Below are 19,565 nucleotides of genomic sequence, written 5' to 3'. Positions count from 1 at the left end.
AGGGCTTTGATGTTTTTTCCCCTCTAAAAAGTGTTCTTCAAAAGGAAGCCTGTTATTTGTCAGTGTTCAGGACTAATCATTTCGGGAGCTTTCTCCCCTTCTGAACAGGCTAGAAACACATTTCAGGTTTCTGTTCATTTTTAAGACCATGCTGCTTTTAGTTGTTTTAGATCAGTGAGCTAATCAGCCCTAAAGAGGAATTTCACAGGAATTTATTAAATTATCCTGCAAGCTTTGAGAAGGAGATCAGGATATCTGGGCGGATGGCCTTTGACTTTACTAGTGGATAGCAGTCAGCCGCCTGTGAGGGCTAGGCAGTCCAGGGTTTGTAGGGTGGCTTCGTGCTGTCAGGGGCCCGGGCTCCTGTCTGTTTGCACAGCCTTCACATGTGGCCTGTTGCACCTCTTTGTTAGTTGTAACCATGATCCAGGCAGCGGGGAGGAGGAGGAAGGGAGTGGGGAAAGAAGCAGCTTCCCATTGAGTTAGCTCTTTTGAACAGTCTTTCCCGGAAGCTCCATCCAATGACTTACTAGCCACACTTGGCGGCAGGGAAGTCTGGAAAATGTCTGGGCACAGTGCCACCTGTAGTACTGTGAGGGTTCTGCTGGTAAGGAAGAATGGGAGAACAGTTGGAAAAACAACCTGCAGTCTCTACCATGCTTGCCAGTGCCTTGGAGCCAGGAGACAGATGAAATTTCGCTCACGTAAAGGAATTAAGCCACTGGCATCGCCATTGGTGCAGCCTTCCACCTCCCTGAGACATGATGCAAATGAGGAGGTAACAGTCATGGAACCACCTCCTTGAGCTGCATTTCTTGGCCCCTCGTGGTGTTCGCGTTAGAAGCAGGGCCCTCACCCTGACTTCAGACAGGATCCCATTTGTTTGATTTCACAGCAGATGGTGACTTTTGTTTTGTACCTTGGGCTGCATAGGTGTAAAAACTGGTTTTGGGTGCTTACAGTTGTGGCGGTGCAGCGTAACGCACAACGTTGTCAAATCCCTATGTTGTACCGTTGTGTGTCCCGTTGTGTGTCCGCTGTGCTTCGGTTAAAGAGCAGAGCGGCTAGGCATTTGGGCTAGAGCTCCAATCTTGATCAAGAGCTCCAATCTTGATCGCATCACCAGGCTCTAGAGTGATCTTGGGCAAACATTCAGAGTTTCCGATGCCTTAGTTTTCTCATCTGTAAAGAAGAATGGTAATCGTTCCTACTTCAGGGTTCTGCTGAAGCCCACATGAGGTGCCGGGCCCATGATGAGTGCTAAATAACTGGTACCTGGTATTTTATTTAAGTCACTAAAACATAAGAACAAATGACACCTACAGATCACAACCATCTAAGGGAGAGCGGAAGAGGGGGGTTAGAAACTGACATGCAGAAGGGAGGTTGTCCAAAGGGATGGGGACCTCAGGAGGTGCTGAGAGGACAGATAGTAGAGCTTATGCTTCTATTCTGCAAGCCTTATCCGGCCGCTCTGAGGATGGTAGAGATCTCTTGCAGGAGGGCAGGGAGGGACCTGGGGGGCTGGCCCTCAGCATGTGAGGCTGACGGGAGCTTCAGTGACAGAGCCAAGGCTGTGTGTATCTGGGACTGAGCTCTCTCAAGGTGAGATGGGTGTGAAGGGTTGTCTTTCTTAGCACTGGGAGGCCGAGATCCCTGGGTGTATGCATAATGTGTTTCTGTCAGAAATGGTTACCCTTTCTGAGAATAGAAATTGGGGGAATCAGACAGAATTGGCTGCATTCTGAGTGTAATGGGTTCTATGCTGGTTTTGAAAAATGCAGTACGTTGTTTTCAGTATACATTTGGTTACTGTGTTCCAGGAGCTCTTCTAGGCACTTAAAAAGACATATAAACTCATATATTCTTCCCAACAACCCTTTGAGGTTGGGATTATCATTTACCCCATGTTACAAGTGGGGAAACCAAGGTTTTGAGACGTGAAGTCACTTGCTAGAGAATACAGGGCCAGGAAGCTGCTTTCAGAACTCTGCATTCAACCTAATCGTAGGCATTTGTGGCCTCCGTCAGTTCCTTTGGTGGAGAAACATAGCTCAAGCCTGCCTTTAGAAGCAGAATAAGTGTTGCCTGCCCCTGGTGGTCACAATATTAGGGTGGCGATGGTGGGGGGATGTGGGAGGTATTTACACATAGCCCTGGGCTGGACGGAGGGGCGGCTTCTTGCTGGTGGAAAAGAGAGACTTCTCCCCGTGCCACTGGTTGAAGAGTCATGGGGGATGTTCAAGTGTGGCATGGGTTCTCCGAAGGGCAGTGTCGCAACCAGAGAAACAAATGACAATGTTCTCCGGTTTCTTTCTTCCGCAAAGGGAATATGTTTTTTGTTGAATGAATGAATATTTATTCACTGAACCACCAAGCTAACTGCATGATAGAGAAGTCATTTCTCTACTTCCTGTTTCTCAGGGTCCAAAAAATGTATCATGGGCATCTTGCCCATGGGGAAATTTGTAGAGTCAGTGCTCGGGCTAGAAGCCGGCAAGTGAAATATGACTTGGACTTGTGTCTGCCAGCTTTGAACTGTCAGGTGCTCTTTCCGCGTGTGCAGAATGAACAGTTGGATGTTTGTGGTCACCGGCAAGCCCTGAGCCTAAATTCACAGCCACCTTTCATGTTTTCAGCCTCAGCCTGCAGCTTGTTTTTCTGTTTTCTCCCTGGATCTGAGGGCCAACTCTGATGAATTCCTTTCTCTATGTTGTTGTTGTTTTTTGTTTTGTTTTTTTTAAGTAGCCTCCATGTCAGCATGGAGCCCAGCACAGGGCTTGAACTCACGACCCTGAGCTGAGATCAAGAGTCGGACACCCAACCGACTGAGCCACCCAGGCACCCCCCACCATCTTGATATTTTTAATCTCCAAAATAGTGTTTACCTTTTTAGTTATGGCAAGTGAAACTTCTTTGGGGGTATGAGAAAATCAGTAAGTATTCAACCCTTTCCGAGCCTCCCCAGGGTGGCTTCCCAGCCACTCATTAGCTGTGTTGCAAGTTAAAGAGGAAAAGCTCTTTTCCTCTTTTCATGCTAGCCTGGGTTCTTTAAGATTGGCCTTCCACGGCCATCCTCTCAAGTGTCTCGCATAAGGAAGCAAGATGTTCCTTGTCCCCCCTCCCAGGGAACCCAGGGACAGGCAGCCTCAGAGCCCTGGAGCCTGCTCTAAACTGGGTCTCAGTCCCTGCAGTGGCTCCTGGTTCTGTCGCTGGATTGGTTTGGGGAGGAAGGGGACAAGGGCAAGACTTTGTCTCATGGGAACTTTCTTAGCTTTCACTTCTGATTTTTCGCACTTGAGGCACTTTTTCCTCTTAACTTCTGTTCTTTAAAAGTGTCTTGTTTTTTAAAAGTTAAGGTTGCAAAAGGCAGTTTCAGGGCAGGGAAAGTTCCCTCTTGACCTGGTGCTGGCTATGTGAGTGTGTTCGCTTGATGATGTCTTGGAGCTGCTGTACACTTAGGATTTGGGGACTTTTCAGTATGTATATTTTACCTCAACAAGGGTGAAGATTTTGTGATTTATTACGAGAGAAGTATCAGCTTATCCGTTACCACGAAAGAACAAAAGACAAGGTGATGTCAGGAGAGGCTAACCAGTTCTAGCTGATGGGAAAATGGGGAGTCCACAGTGAAAGTAGTGACTGACCTAATAATTTTACATTTAGGGTTTTATCCTAAAGACACAAACACACGTGCCAAAGTTTTGGCAGTGGTATTAGAGTAGTGAAACACTGGAAACTGGAAAATTAAATGCTGAGTAATAAATAAAAGTTGGCACACTAAAAAATGGCATGCTATTTTGTCATTAAAAACGATGCCATCCTAAAATTAACAAGTCAGGAAATGACAGATGCTGGCGAGGATGTGGAGAAAGGGGAATCCTCCTCCACTGTTGGTGGGAATGCAAGCTGGTACAGCCACTTTGGAAAACAGCATGGAGGTTCCTCAAAAAGTTGAAAATAGAGCTACCCTACGACCCAGCAATTGCACTACTGGGTATTTACCCTAAAGATACAAATGTAGTGATCCGAAGGGGCACGTGCACCCGAATGTTTATAGTAGCAATGTCCACAATAGCCAAACTATGGAAAGAACCTAGATGTCCATCAACAGATGAATGGGTAAAGATGTGGTATATATACACAATGGAATACTATGCAGCCATCAAGAGAAATGAAATCTTGCCATTTGCGGCGACGTGGATGGAACTAGAGGGTATCATGCTTAGCGAAATAAGTCAATCGGAGAAAGACAACTATCATATGATCTCCCTGATATGAGGAAGTGGAGATGCAACGTGGATGGTTTGGGGAGTAGGAAAGAATAAATGAAACAAGATGGGATCCGGAAGGAGACAAACCATAAGAGACTCTTAATCTCACAAAACAAACTGAGGGTTGCCAGGGGTAGGGAGGTAGGGAGAGGGTGGTGGGGTTATGGACATTGGGGAGGGTGTGTGCTATGGTGAGTGCTGTGAAGTGTGTAAACCTGGCGATTCACAGACCTGTACCCCTGTGGCTAACAATACACTATATGTTTATTAAAAAAAACAACCCACAAAAACAAAACCGATGCCATCAATGTTTTTTTATTAAAGCCATTTATAAAAAGCAGAGCAATTGCATTTTTTAAAAGTCAGAAGTATATACTTCACATATATGCACAGAAAATCATCAGGAAGAATGTACACCACGCTATTAACAATGGATTACACCTGAAGTAAAGAATTATGGGTGATTCTTACTTCCTCATTTGAGTTTTTTCTTGTTCAACTCGGACGAGAGGAAACACGCGTGTGGAGGGCAGCCGGTTTGGCTGTCCGCCTCCTCACCAGAGTGTCTTCCATCCCAGTCCCTCATCTGCCGGTTGAGGGGAGGCCAGGGCCGGTGCTGGCAGCTCTGTAACCATTCTGCACCATCAGAAGTCATGATGTTCCAGGAGCACGAGCGGATACGGTGTCTCAAGTTCAGAGGCTCAAGAGGCCCGCCGTTCCACTGTGCTGATGCTCAGATCATACTTGTCATAGGGTGGTTTCTCCTCTTTCATGGGCCCCTCTGCACTGCGGGGGGCTGGGAGAGCCATTCGGCCTCCACTGGGGGAGTTCCCACAGATTGTCTTTAGAGGTGGAGTTTCTCATTTTCCAGGATTCAGCTTACCCCTTCCACTTTAGTTGAGGATTTCCCACTCCATGGAGTTCCACATGTCGTTATAAAAAAAAAAAGTCTGATAGGATTCAACCACCTTAGAGAACTCTGTGAAAGGCAGAAGTTCTCCTAGAACCCTCTTAGGGCTGTGGGTGCAGTCATGGGCCTAGGGCTGCTGCTCAAGAAATCACCTGTGCTCCTAGGGTTTGAGACACAGCACCCCCACACTGAGACAGAAACCTCCAGAAGAAAGACCTGAATGGCTGGAGAAAGAGCCCTGAGACATGCTGTGACTCTGCTCAAGCTCCTCCCCATCCCTGAATGTCAACGAAAAGGATTTGGACCGTGTCATGCTGAGAAAATCCCCCCAACCCACCCAGCTCAAACCACCAGATTCTGAGAACACGGCTTGTGGTAGCTCTGGCCTGCCCACCCTTCACCCCAGTGCGAGCACACAATGGTATCAGAGCCCTTGTGGTGTACTGTAGACGTACAGTCTTGTTTTGTGTCAACTAAGGAAAACACATGAAGAAGTCACCCTTCCCACCCCACCCCCACAAAAATAATAATGAGAATGGATATATAAGGATGGAAGGACTGTTGCTGTTCTCATAGAATTCTGTTCGGTCTTGTAGTGGCTGTCGCACAGGGCCCATCTCCATGTTAGACGTATTTCTCTGAAGGGCTGGGCTTGCCTCCTGGTCTGGGCATTGGCCTGAAAGAGGCAGACGGTAAACCGTGATTGCAGCAAGAGCCCCCACAGTGTGCTAACTGCCTCCATCCACATCTGTCCTGCCCGCCCCAGCCTCCCAGCCCTTGCAGGGTCTGCGAACTTGTCCCTGGAATACCATCTTGGGACTGAGTGAATGACGTCAGAAAGTGTCAAGTGCTTCACGTTTGCCATCTTGCTGTCACAGCAACCTGAGGGAAGGCCACTGGGAAATAGATGAGAGAACTTGCCCAAGTTCTAACATAACTAGGAGGTGATGGAGCCAGGATCGGAGCCCAGTTAGTCTGGCTTCCGGGAGCCTTTGTCAGGTGCCCGTGGAGGTGAGAGAGGGAGGCTGATGACCGAAGTTACCAGTTGAGCTGATTCTCAGTCCCCCGGGAGGATGTGAGGAAATGACCACCATCAGCCAAGCAGAGCTACTTTATCGCACACAGACGACTCAAATTTGATATCCCACTAAAAATGTGTGTTAATTCAGGACTGGGCTAACACCTCCTGAATGGGCTGATTCATCATGAATGTCAGGTCTACGCACACCGTCCTCCAAACCTCTCCAGAAGCTGAGCTGCCCTCAGTCATCCCTGAGTGTGTGAACGCAGGCACGTGGGTCCCTCGGATATGTTCACTCTGCGTAGCTTTGTATTCCAAGGGCAGGGTTTTGTTCTCGGTTCATTTCAAAATGAGAATTTTCAGAGAACTTAAAGATAAGGGGTGATTCTCCTGCCAAAGCTCCCAACTGCACCCCAAGTACTTGCAAATGCTAAAAATCTTTGTTTTTAAAGGGTCTTTGTCCCCCTTGTTATACCATTCATAATACAGGCATTAGAATACATTATTACAATTCATTACAATATATTCATTACATTTCCATTAAAAATACTGACACATATTTTTAAAAATAACATTGTATGAGATATTGGAATTGGCTTCCTGCAGAGAGATACCAAGGAGTGGGAAATGCAAACCCTAGGTATAAAATTTGAAGTATTTTCATCCACTGAAAGGAACTGAATATCCTTAAACATCCCCATCCCCCACGCAGGAAGGAGCCTGAGCTTGGATAAAGAAGTCTGAGCTCTGCTATTTGGCATCAGTGTGGCCTTAGACGAGTCATTAAATGTCCTAACTGCCATTTTCCTCATCTGAAAAAGTGGTGGTCATGGCAACTACTTGAAAGATTGTTATGAAACTTGATATTTAAAAAGACATATATAGGGGTGCCTGGGTGGCTCAGTGGGTTAAAGCCTCTGCCTTTGGCTTGGGTCATGATCTCAGGGTCCTGGGATCAAGCCCCACATTGGGCTCTCGGCTCAGCAGGGAACGTGCTTCTCCCCCCCTCTCTCTCTCTCTGCCTGCCTCTCTGCCTACTTGCAATCTCTGTCGAATAAATAAAACATTTAAATAAATAAATAATAAAAATATATGTAAAACAAGGAACTGGTACTCTGTAGGCTTTTATTAAATGTAGTATTATTTTGATAATCTGAGAGTCATCATGTCTCTGCAGGTTTGGGTAGATTTCCTGATCTGAGCTGCTCAGCTGTGAGATGGGACTGTGGCATCTATCACATGGGATTCCTGGAGAAGAGAGAACCTGCGTGTAACCCCCATCATGGTGCAGGGCCAGAGTGGGGTCAATTAGATGTTAGCACAGACTGCCTCAGCCTAAGTTCAAAGGACAAAAAAGATTGAGACTTCTCTTCCACGCACTGGTCTTTGTTTTTGTTTGTTTTTTTTCCTGATCATCTCAGAATGATCACGGGTTGGAATTGGATCGGGGAGTCACTTGGGCTGTCAGATAGCTAACTGCTCCTGCCTCTGTTTCCCTTCTAGTCCTTGGTGGTAAATCAAGGCACTACACTGACACAGGGAAATTAGGAGCCTAGGCCATTGCTTATTTGGTTCTCTAATGAAATACTGGCTCTTAAAAACACTAATCACTCAAAAATCTAGAACAAACAATAGAAAAAAAAAGTTTTCTTAAGAAAACAATAAAACTCAATTGGAATCATCCAGGTAAAGAGACCTCAAGGCTGTGGAGAACTAGGACTAATAGGGGGAATCCTATTTGGGATTTTTGGAGCCAGGTCAGAGAAAATGGAGACTTACAGAAGTCATACTGCTCTCCCCATGAGCCCAAACCGTGCCTCCCATTTCCTCACCTTGCCAGCCTTGTGCCGCTCTTTGCTCAAAAACTGTGCTGACTCCCTGCCCCCAGGATTCTCCATGGCCTCTCTCTGGGAAAGGTTCCCACCAAAGGCTGCTTGGGAAGCTAGGACCTGTGCAGAGGGCTGGCCAGTGTTAGCAGCCCTAGGGGTTATAAGACTCACCTGGGACATTTGCAAACCCGTCTTCTGTTCCCTGGATAAGAAAAAGAAGAAGTAAAATGACTGCCTCCCCACCACCAATAGTCTCCAAATAGATTTATTTCCTCCTTCCCTTTTCCTATTTCTTTAGAACTATAACTCTTGAAAACCAAGTAAGAGCTGCTTTTCCATCCCTCTTCTCATCAATTTTAAAAGCATTGCAAATACACATGTGGGCTAAGATGGGTTAGTACAGTCACCTACAGTGGGACCCAAAGTAGTAGGGGGTTCACCGGGAGGTGGCCGATGGTAAATCTCAACAAGTCATGGTTTTGATCCAGTCTTCCTGAGCACTAGTCCGAGGGCCACAGGGGCACACTCTCTGCGAGGGGCGGGTACGGGGGTGGGGGGGTTGTAATAAGCCAGAAACTGCACTCTCTACTGCCTTCTCCGCTGCCAATGGAACACAATGCTCCTGCCCATCCTGGAATAAGGGCTCTGTCTCCCTAAGAACGTCCCAGAGAGTGGAAAGAGGAGTGGGAAGGGGTTTCACGAGTTCTGTCTCCAGGAAAGAAATGGGCTGTGCCTGACCCTACAGTACAGCTCAGGGTCCAGAAACCTCCAACCTACCTCCGGGCAAGCTGCCTGGAGCAAGCCGCGCAGGAGGGGGAAGTAGAGCAAACCTCCCCCCCCTTCCCCTGCCACTCCGAGCGGCCCTAGAACTTACTATGGTTGCAGATGACGGTGATGACCAGTGACAGTAGAAGGACCGCGCAGGTCCCAGCCAGCGGAGCCCAGATGTAGATTTCACAGGCAAAGGCAAGCACACCTTTTTCCACTGAAGACACCGAAGACGCCGGCGTTTAGGAACTGGCCGGGATTCTCTAACCCACACCACCAGGTCGGGCCTGTCCCTGGGGTCCGGTCTCGGTTTCCCCACCACTTGGACAGGTTTTGGCTCTATCTCCACGATCAGGGCTGAGCCTGGCGGGGGCTCTCCCCCACCCCCGCGCCCCCTGCCCGCACCGCCCCTGGCGGGTCCCGGTCCCGGGACCCCTGCGCGGGTCTCACCTGGCTTGCCCGCCGTCGGCCGGCAGATCCCGGGGCGCTGAGACACCGGCTGCGACCTGTTGGTGGGCGCCCTCGTGGGTGGTCGCGGCGCGGGCGTAGGGGTAGGCTTGACTGCGGGAGAAACAGAGCGTGGTTGGCGTCGGACAGGGGACATCGACACTAACCTTCCGCACGGCTTCGCGCGCCTTTGCCCGACGCGGCGCCTCCTTCGCCCGCGCCGACCTCTGCACTCAAGAGAGAGGAGATGGATTGGGGACCTCCAGGATTTGCACTCTCCCCTTCTCGGCGCGCGCGGTAGCCTGCTGCGTCCCGGGCGGGGCCGAGCGCACCTGGCGCCTCGGACAGGAACGCAGCAGCCCTCTCCCGGTCTCCCAGCCTCTCTTCAGGGCTCAACCTGCTGGCTTGAGGGCTTGGGTTGGTAGCCAAACGCAGGCTCACAGAATTTAAGGAACTGTCCAGCGGCAAACAAGTACCCGAACTCGAGCCCAGATCCGCGGGACCTAAGAAGCCATCTTCAGCCCCGACCCAGCCGCACCTTTGCCTCAGTTCCCTTGTCTGTGAAATGGAAGCAGTATTAAGTAGCCCCCACGCCCACAAGGACGCTAAGAGGCTCAAAAGCGGGGCTCCGTATGAAAAACAAAACAAAACAAAACAACGGGTTCATAGGTGAGCCCTAAACCCCACACCGAGAGGTGCCGCGCCCCGGGCGCTCGGACCTGGCAGGAAGACCGGCACGAAGGAGCTGAAGTACAGCACGGAGTTGCTCAGGACAGAGCAGAAATAGTAGCCTTCGTCCTCCTCGCGGAAGCGGTGCAGGGTGAGGCTGTAGTGGGTCTCAGCGATCTTCTTGCCCGAAATCTGTTTGGGGTCCAGTCCGTCGGCCGCCTTGCTCCGGGTTTGGGAGATGTACATGAGGAAGACGGGGCGGGCGGCAGGTTCGTTCTTCTGGAAGAGCCAGGAACAGCCCGGCGCCGCAGGGGACAGCAGCACTTCGCACTGCAGCTCCACCTTCCCTCCCGGCTGTCCGACCACCTTCGCCGGCGACATGCGGAACCCGCTCCGCCCCGCGGCCACGGCGGCATCTGCGGGCGGCAGGCATCGAGGCTGAGCTGGGAACCCCGCGCTCCTCGTCTGCCCCGTCCCACGCCCTCCCCGAGGGTCGCTAACTCACGGAGCAGCAGGGCCAGCGGCAGGAGCAGGGGGGTCACCCAGGAGGCCATGGCGCGCTCTGCGCTGCGCGACGCGTGCCGACGCGCGCTGGTGCGGGTGGGACGAGGAGGAGGGGAAGTCGCGCCCTTCGGCCAGCAGAGGAGCCAGATTTTGAGTTCGGAGGATGTGATGTCATCCGAAGCCCCGCAGGGGAGAGTCGCCCTCTTTTTCGCAGTTACCACCTTCCAGCCCAGGGAGCAGGCTGGGGTCCATGATCTGGGCCTGGGCCGTCGAAGCGGGCTTGCAGGGCAGCTGGGGACGGTTAAAACTGCGGGCTTGAGGATGAAGACAGAGGCTCGCAAATGACCTTTGGAATAGGCTCTCCTGTGGGGGCTGCAGAGACATAGGGTAAGGAGAGTTTACAAGAGGTGAAGAAGGTGAGAGTAAGCAGGAAAGCAGAGTGTCCACTTCCTTTGTTGTCACTCATAATGGCTCTAGCAATACGGGCGCTGAGGGCTGAGGAGGGAGAAGCGTTGGTGACTTGCACACCACTCCGCAGGGTAATCTGGGTGCTCAGCAGGAAGGAGAAGACCATGGGGCAGCAGCCACCTGCCTTGTGTGGGACTGAAGGTCCTCTGGCGACCACACCCAGTCCTCCCCACTGCCACACATCACCCTACAGCGTCAAGATTTTTTCTTGGGGCTGCTGCAACAGCCTTCACGTGAGTCCCTTTCTTGGCCACACCTTCAGCCACCCTGCCATGATCATTATTCTCCTAAAGGGGATCTGACAGTGTCACTTTTGCAGACTTCTATGACTTGCAAGACAGGATGGAAGCTGAAACAGGGCTTGGCTCAGAGCTTTTGGGTGCTAGCTCCTCCTAGCCTCCGCCCAGGCCCCTGGCCCTACATTCTCACTGAACTTGAAGCTGTCTAAACTCTGAGCTCCTGTCCTTGCTGTTCCCTTTGCCTGAAATTCTGTTCTATTTAAGCCTGGCGGCCAGCTTCTGTGCTGTAGAACACGGACCTCATTCCTCTTTATCCTTGGCTTTAGGCACTGGCCGGGGACCTGTGTGAAGCCTGGGTGAATGCCTGGGAGCATTCTTCACTCTTCTCTCTCAGGCTCTGGAGCATCATATCCCCTTCCTTCTTGCCGGTTGCTATACTGAAGCCTTCCAGTCCCAGTGGATACCCGCCTCTCATTACTTCAGGGTGCCCTAGCCTTTCCGCTTTGAATCCCAGAACAAATACACCTCACACTGTTGCTACCTGAGTCTAGAGTCAAGCCACGTGGCATTATCTGTTCCATGTGTCTGCCCCACCCATGGATTTTGCCTGGTGAGGACTGTGTTGCAGACACCCCTGTCATAACATAACTTGGGCTGAGCTGTGTTGGTAGAACTTAAGTGGTGGATGGACTTTAAAAAAATTACTACTATTACTTTGATTTTAATGTGTGCTCCCCAGTCTTCTCAAATCATCTGAGGTACTTACCCCTAGGTGGAACATTTAACATATTTTATTTTAGTTCCAGTGTAGTTAACATATAGTGTTATATTAATTTTCAGTGCACAGTTCAGCCCTTCCATCCATCATCCAGTGTTCATCACATCCTTCATCCCCATCCCCTATTTTGTCCATTACCCTCACCCACCTCCCCTCCAGTAACCACTAATGTATTCTCTATAAAGGAGTCTGTTTCTTGGTTTCTCTCTCTCTCTCTCTTCCTCTCTCTTTTTCCTTTGCTTATTTGTTTTGTTTCTTAAATTCCACATATGAGTGAAATCATATGGTATTTGTCTTTCTCTGATTTATTTCCCTCAGCATTATACTCTCTAGCTCCATCCATGTCATTGCAAATGGTAAGATTTCGTTCCTTTTTGTGATTGAATAATAATCCATGTATAAATGTACCACATCTTCTTTTTCCATTCATCTATCGACGGACATTGGGCTGCTTCCATAATTTGGCTATTGTTAATAAAGTTGCTATAAACATAGGAGTGCATGTATCCCTTTGAATTAGTGGTTTTGTATTTTTTAAAAAGATTTATTTACTTATTTGACAGACAGAGATCACAGGTAGGCAGAAAGGCAGGCAGAGAGAGAGAGGAAGGGAAGCAGGCTCCCCGCTGAGCAGAGAGCCCAATGTGGGGTGCAATCCCATGACCCTGGGATCACGACCTGAGCCGAAGGCAGAAGCTTTAACCCGCTGAGCCACCCAGGTGCCCCAGTGTTTTTTTATTTTTTATAAAGATTTTGCTTATTTATTTTAGAGAGAAAGAAAGCATGACTGGGGGGAGGGTCTGAAGGAAAAGGAGAGACAGAATCCCAAGCAGACTCCCCACTGAGCCTGAAGCCCAACATGGGGCTCGATCCCAGGACCCCAAGACCATCACCTGAGCTGGAAATCAAGAGTCAGAGGCTCAACTGACTGAACCACCCAGGTGCCTCTCTTTTTGTAATTTTTTTGGTAAATACTCAACTCAATAGTTTGATTACTGGAACATAGGATAATTCTATTTTTAACTTTTTGAGGCACCTTCATACTGTTTTCCACTGTGACTATGCCAGGAATCTCCAGCAGACTCCCTGCTGAGTGCGGAGCCTGAGGCAGGGCTCCATCTCACAACCCTGAGATCATGATGTGAACTGAGAGCAAGAGTCGGTTGCTCAATCAACTGACACGAGGTTGTATGACGCCTGCATTTTTTGCAACCTCCCTTTCTTAGCTAATAGTAGAAGAAGGAAAGCTCTTCCTATCAGCACATGTAAATCTATCTCATTCTTCTCAATGGGTGCAATCTCTATGGGTGTTCCAGAATTTAGTTTTCCTGTTAATGGACATTTAAGTGGGCTGCAGTAGATACAATATGTGTACAGCATTGGGGACTTGCTCACTACATGTTAGATTTTCAGATGGAAGATGAGGGAGACTGGGGAAGGAAAACACTTTGTAATGATGGTTATGACTGTGACTTACAGCAGTGCATCCCTGGCATGTAGATGTACACATGTACGATGTGTCCCTGGCTGTGTAGACACAGGGCTGTCCCTTAACCCACATGACTGAACGTGACAAGGAAACAGTCAAGTCCAGGCCGGCCATCTTGGTCACCTGAAAGAGAGCTGCAGCTGGCTTGGAGGCCTTCCAGCCTTGCAGCTAAGAAAAGTGTCAACCATGGGGGTGGCAGCCCCTTTGTACAGAGCATGACAGAGGGTGGGGGGTATGCCAAGGCAACATGTGAAACCTACCAAGGAGGCTTTGTGACCCCAGTGATATTTTTTACAGAATGTGGTGGATTCTCAATGCAACCACAACGACTTCCGCCTTGCAGCAGGTGGGAGAGCAGATGCAATTTGCGAGAATTCTGGGGATGCTTGCTTGCAGTAGGGCCAGGTATGCAGAGGGCTGGGCGGGGCCCACTCGTCACTGCCAGGTGAGCTCCTGTACCCCAAGCTGCTGCACTCACGTGGGATGGCATGAAGGCATTATGGGAACAACAGCAATGACTTGCACGCGGTCAAGCAAGTCCCTTATTTTTAAAAGCATCCAGAGAGAGATAAGGTAAGAGAGTCACCATATCTGTGCCAAATTTAAGTAAGTCTTTGTTTCTCTCAAAGGTGTTTGTTCTTAAAACATGGAAATAAAGTAATTTTAATTTACATGAATTGAAGGCATTCGAAGCACATTAACTGGACTGGGCATTGGTAAGAAATTCATCAGGGCTCGGTACCATGGCTCATAAGACACTGACTGCAGGGGCGACTTGGAATCAATGGCCTGCTGCCTCCTCTTGCCAATCCTGAACTGTGGAGAAGATACTGTCCCCTTGGAAGGGGTTAGCTTGTCTGGGGCTAGAAAGGCCTTTCTTTGAGCTCTAGAGTTAAACAGGGCCTTGCTTTATCTCCATGCAAATACCTGTCAATTCCACCCACCTGTGCCACTCCCACTTTTTCTGGAAAATGTTTCAATGTATAGAAACATTGTCATACCATATGTCCTTGAGTTGTGTTGATACATAGAGATTTAGTTTTTTATTTTAAATGCTGTGTAGTAGGATTGTGAATATTCCACAGTTCAGTGGTTCTCCAACCAGAGGATTCACACCCTGGGGGGACAAGGAGGCTGGCTGTCTTTGGGGATACATGTTATTTTTAGGGGCTCATTCCCAGATCTTCAGCTCCCATTGGTTCTCTTTTCTAAGACAGATCTGCCCAGGAGCAAATGTCTGTGTCTAGTCTTTGTGCTGATTCGCTTTCCCTGCCTCCCCTTTCATAATCTCTCTTTTCTTGCTCTAAAACAAAAAGGCAGACAGGCAGTCCTGTAGGTTACTGTGGTGCAATGCCCAGGGGGGGTCAAAACTCTATGGGGCAATAATCAAAGGGAAACACCCAGATAGTTTTCATTTTGCATCCATACCCTTAGCTGTGGATAAGCATTTCTCCTGGGGAAAGTTCCCAAGATCCTGGCAAAGAGGGTGTCTGGGAGAAATGCTGGAGCTAGACCACCTTATGGCCAACTCCTGGCCCTCATCACTTTACTCACCTCTCTCTGTAGAGCTAGAATGCAGAAGCCAGAGAGGTATTATGGGATCTATGCTCATTCCTAGCGTGCTCAGCAGCATTGCAAAAGGAACCACACTTCCTTTTTTGACACAAAGTCTGATTTTCTAATTGTTTTGACATTGACGACTGACTGCCAAAGTGGTTAGCTGGAAGCCTTTTTATTTGCAATGAATCAAATGAGGTAAAACCTTAGCTCCAAAGTTTTGATGAAAAAGTTTAGGGTGCCTGCGTGGCTCAGTTGTTAAGCATCTGCCTTTGGCTCAGGTCATGATTCCAGGGTTGTGGGATCAAGTCCTGCATCAGGATCCCTGCTCCATGGGAAGCCTGCTTCTCCCTCTCCCACTCCCCTTTTTGTGTTCCCTCTTTCACTGTCTCTTTCTCTGTCAAATAAATAAAATCTTTAGGGGTGCCTAAAGGCTTAGTAGGTTAAGCCTCTGCCTTTGGCTCAGGTCATGAGCTCAGGGTGTTGGGATTGAGCCCCACATCGGGCTCTCTGATTGGTGGGGAGCCTGCTTCCCCCACCCCTGACCCTGACTGCCTCTCTGCCTACTTGTGATCTGTCAAATAAATAAATAAAATCTTTTAAAAAATTAAAAAAAAATCTTAAATAAAAACCCCACAAAGTTTAAAGTCTGATAAAATGAAAACATTAAATTAAAATATTGTTTTGGCAAATTTGTTTTGAAATTAAAAATATTTCTATTTCCCCAACCCCTTCTAAGTTCATCAGTGAAGGCAGTTGCTTCTAGGTGAGGTAAGAATGGTACAGTTCATAGCTACCCAATAGACAGTGGTAAAGCCTATTTGAATCTGCTTCCAGCAACTGAGCAGTGAATAATTCTCACGATGATAATCAATCCACTTACAGGTTAGTGGTTCCCAAGTCTTTGCTTTCAACACAATTGAAAGAAGACCTACTCTAGTTGGCAACTGTTATGGGTTGAGTTGTTTGTGTCCTCCTGAAAATCCTATGTTGAAGTCCTAACCCCCAGTACTTCAGAGAGTAACCTTATTTGGAGATTGGGTTCTATCGGAGGTAAAGTCAAGTTAAGATGAGGTCATTAGGACCTTATTATGGTGGGTTGTAATCCGGTATAACTGGTGTCCTTATAAAAAAGGGAAATGTGGACACAGAGACATACCTTGGGGGAGGGTCATGCAGAAATAAAGACAGACATCAGGGTGGTGCTTCCGCAAGCCAAGAATCCCAAAGATGGCTGGCAACCTGCTGGAAGCTAGGGGAGAGGGATGGCGCAGATTCTTCCTCACGGTCCTCAGAGGGAACTAACTCAGCCTTTGTCTCTGACTTCTAGCTTCCACACTGTGAGACCATACATTTCTCTTGTTACAGCAGCCCTAGCAAACTAATACAGTAACTAATAGATCACGAAGATGAATTTCTTTTTTTTTTTTTTTAAGATTTTATTTATTTGTCAGAAAGAAAGACAGCACGAACAAGCAGGAGGAGCAGCAGGCAGAGGGAGAAGCAGCTTCCCTGCTGAGTAAGGAGCCTGACACGGAGCTCGATCCCAGGACCCTGGCATCATGACCTGAGTAGAAGGCAGACGCTTCACTGACTGAGCCATCCGGGCACCCCTAAGGTGAACTTCTGGTGGTAGTTCACCATTGTGGTTTTCTGTTTGGAAAAAAAAAAAAGAAATATATATATTAGTTAAAAGATTTAGCGACTCTGCTATAACAAAACCAACTATTTATAGGGACAAAATTTCTCAGTGCTTACATTGTATTTAAAAAAAGGGGGGGCACCTGGGTGGCTCAGTGGTTTAAAGCCTCTGCCTTCGGCTCAGGCCATGATCTCAGGGTCCTGGGATCAAGCCCCGCATCGGGCTCTCTGCTCGGCAGGGAGCCTGCTTCCTCCCCTCTCTCTGTCTGCCTCTCTGCCTACTTGTGATTTCTGTCTGTCAAAAAAGGGGGGGGCTGGCATCTGGGTGGCTCATTCGTTAAGCATCTGCCTTCGGCTCAGGTCATGATCCCAGGGTCCTGGGATCGAGCCCTGCATTGGGTTGCTTCTCCCTGTCCTAGTCCCCCTGCTTGTGTTCCTTCTCTTGCTGTGTATCTCTCCGTTAAAAAATAAATAAAATCTTTAAAAACTAAAAAAATAAAAGTAGGAAAGTAATTGGTGTTGTACCTTTTTTAGCAATACGAAATAATTTCCTGTGAGTTCATTAACTGGGCACTCTCCATCTCATTAAGAGCTAAAATTTCCCTCTAAGTTATTTTTTTACAAAAATTCTTATTTTGAGATAATTAGAGGTTGATACTGCAGTTATAAGAAGTAATACAGAGCTCTCATACACTCTACCCAGTACCCCCCCAATGGTAACATCTTGCAACTCTAGTACAATATCACCAATGACTATTTTATGTTTAACTCTTAATTTTCAATGTTCATAATTTATGTTCTCTTTGAACCATCTACACTACTCATAGCTGTAATAATGGCATAATCTAAACAAATTTTTAATACTTAGAAATTAATGGTTACAGGAAGTTAAAATTTCAATTTATGTGTTTTTCTGGCAGAGAAGTATGATCAATCAAAGATCTTCAAGCATGAAAACATATTACATTAGAATAAAATTCTAGGCAGGAAGATGGATAGAATTTATAAATTAGAGGGGAGAAAGAAATGATGAAAAATTTCCAAAAGTTAAAGAACTTGTTTTTGCTTTTAAAAACAGGTGATGGCTGAAATAAAAATCAATATATTATTTATTTACATTCTATCAGAAACAATTAAGAAGAGTGATGGAAAGGTCTTACCTTTAAACATCAATATTTACAACACATTGGAAACTATATATTTTATAACTATTTATGATGAAAAATGCTTGACGTCAAGTTAAAATGGAGGGAAGGAGTACACTGATGTTCATAGCAACCCAGCTGTCCTCCCCTCCTCCCCCACAGATGAAAGGATAAGGAAATGTGGTATATCCACACAATGGAATATTATTCAACTTTAAAAAAGGAAGGAAGGACATTTTGACCCATACCACAACATGGATAAACCCTGAGAACCTTATGTTGAGTGAGTTAAGCCAATGACAAAAAGACAAGTCCTGTGTGATGCCATTGACATGAGGTACATTGTGTATTCGATTCACTGGACAGAAAGTAGATTGGCAGTTGCTGGAAGCTGAGGGCCACGTAGGTGGAGAGTTATTATTTAATAGGTGCAGAGTTTCAGTTTTGCAAAATAAGAGTTCTGGAGATGGAGGGTGGTGTTTGTACAACAATGTGAATGTACTTAATACCACTGAACTCTACACTTAGAAGTGGTTAAGATGGTAGATGTTATATGTGTTTTAACACAATAAAAACTTTAAAAAAAAATGAGTGGAGCACATAGTCTTTCATATTTGTGGGGGATACAAGAGCAATGAGATGTGATGAGAACTGCCACTGTTTATCCATTCCTTTGTTAATGGATCTTTAGGCTGTTTCTAGTCTTTGCTCTTAAAAACAACGCTACAGTGAACACCCTGGTAAGTATTTCCTACGGTCCATGTGCAAGATCTTCCCTAGGGTGTCAGCTTGGAAGGAACAGCTTCAAGAGGATATTGACCTTGAGAGCAGTGACTTACTTGGAACATGAGCTTGTCTTCAACCTCCATAGCTATTGGCAAATTTTTCTCCAAAGCGATGGTACCAGTTTATCCTCACACCAGCTCTGCGTGAGTTTCCTCTACCCACATGCTTTATGATTCTTAGTTTTGTCAGTCTTTTTGATTCTGTCACTCTGAATGTCATTTTGTTGGTGCTTAGAGAACTGGATTTATTTCTGACCAGTTGTCCGGTACTAATTTCCACAATAAATGAGGCTTTAGCTCCTTTTTTTGTTTCTGGACTGTCCTGGGTCCTGCTGTACTCACAGTTAAGGCTCTGACAAAAAATACCCAGTCACAAAATAAACCTAAAAAAGGCTCACTTCTCCTTGTTTCCTTCCTCCCTCCCCCGCTTTCTTCCCTTCTCCCTTTTTCTTCCTTCCTTCCTTTCTCTTTCTCTCCCCCTCTCTCTCATTCTTTCTTTTCCTGCCTTCCTACCTACCTTCCTTCCCTTCTTTCTACAACTTGTTGTCTTGATACGGTGTATCCATAATAGAAACTTTAGGTTTTTTTGAAGATTCTAAAAACTTTATTTCAAAGAGAGAGTGAGCGCATGAGCAGGGTGGGGGGCAGAGGGAGGAGCTGGGAGCAAAAAGGGGAAATTTTTCTTTTCACAAAGACGGTTCATTCTTTCTTTGGGCGCTGGTGGAGGATCCATGAAGTATCCTCAACTCAACCGTAAAGCTTTCACTCCCACGTTCTATAAACTGTGACCTTCCGGTGGGAAGCCCCCCGTGCAAGTGTCTGAGGGATCTTAGCGGTTCTCTTCATGTCCCTGCGGGGTGAGCCGTAGAAGCGGGAGGACGCAGCAATGGAAACAGTGCGAGAGAAGAGGGCGGTTGTTTCCACAGCTCGCCACCAACGCCCGAGCGAGCGCCGGCGGAAAGGGCCCCAGATCGACCTGCAGCCCGCTGACCCAGTTAGAAGAGTTTTTTCCTCCGGGAAGAGGAGGGCCGGATTAGTGAA

General features: G+C 47.5%; 1 protein-coding gene across 2 annotated transcripts in view; it reads right to left on the bottom strand.

The window, feature by feature from the left end:
* Nucleotides 1-5,510: 5,510 nt before the first annotated feature.
* The window catches only part of CD8A (CD8a molecule), a 32,005-nt gene continuing 17,950 nt past the window's right edge, over nt 5,511-19,565 (bottom strand). Inside the window, exons 2-7 of one of the 2 annotated variants that reach the window (XM_032880620.1) lie at nt 10,424-10,794; nt 9,969-10,334; nt 9,253-9,363; nt 8,909-9,019; nt 8,206-8,236; nt 5,511-5,860 (exon numbers count right to left, since the gene is read on the bottom strand). In XM_032880620.1, coding sequence (XP_032736511.1) covers nt 5,809-5,860; nt 8,206-8,236; nt 8,909-9,019; nt 9,253-9,363; nt 9,969-10,334; nt 10,424-10,472 — 720 coding nt within the window. In that variant the 5' untranslated portion in view covers nt 10,473-10,794 and the 3' untranslated portion in view covers nt 5,511-5,808. Of the gene's footprint in view, nt 5,861-7,231; nt 7,454-8,205; nt 8,237-8,908; nt 9,020-9,252; nt 9,364-9,968; nt 10,335-10,423; nt 10,795-19,565 lie in introns of those variants that run through there. The other variant, XM_032880619.1, reaches the window with a different exon arrangement.

The sequence above is a fragment of the Lontra canadensis genome, unplaced genomic scaffold, assembly GCF_010015895.1.
Source record: "Lontra canadensis isolate GAN:19392208 unplaced genomic scaffold, GSC_riverotter_1.0 scaffold71, whole genome shotgun sequence".
Classification (NCBI taxonomy): domain Eukaryota; kingdom Metazoa; phylum Chordata; class Mammalia; order Carnivora; family Mustelidae; genus Lontra; species Lontra canadensis.
This window is presented reverse-complemented; position numbering and strand designations above follow the sequence as displayed.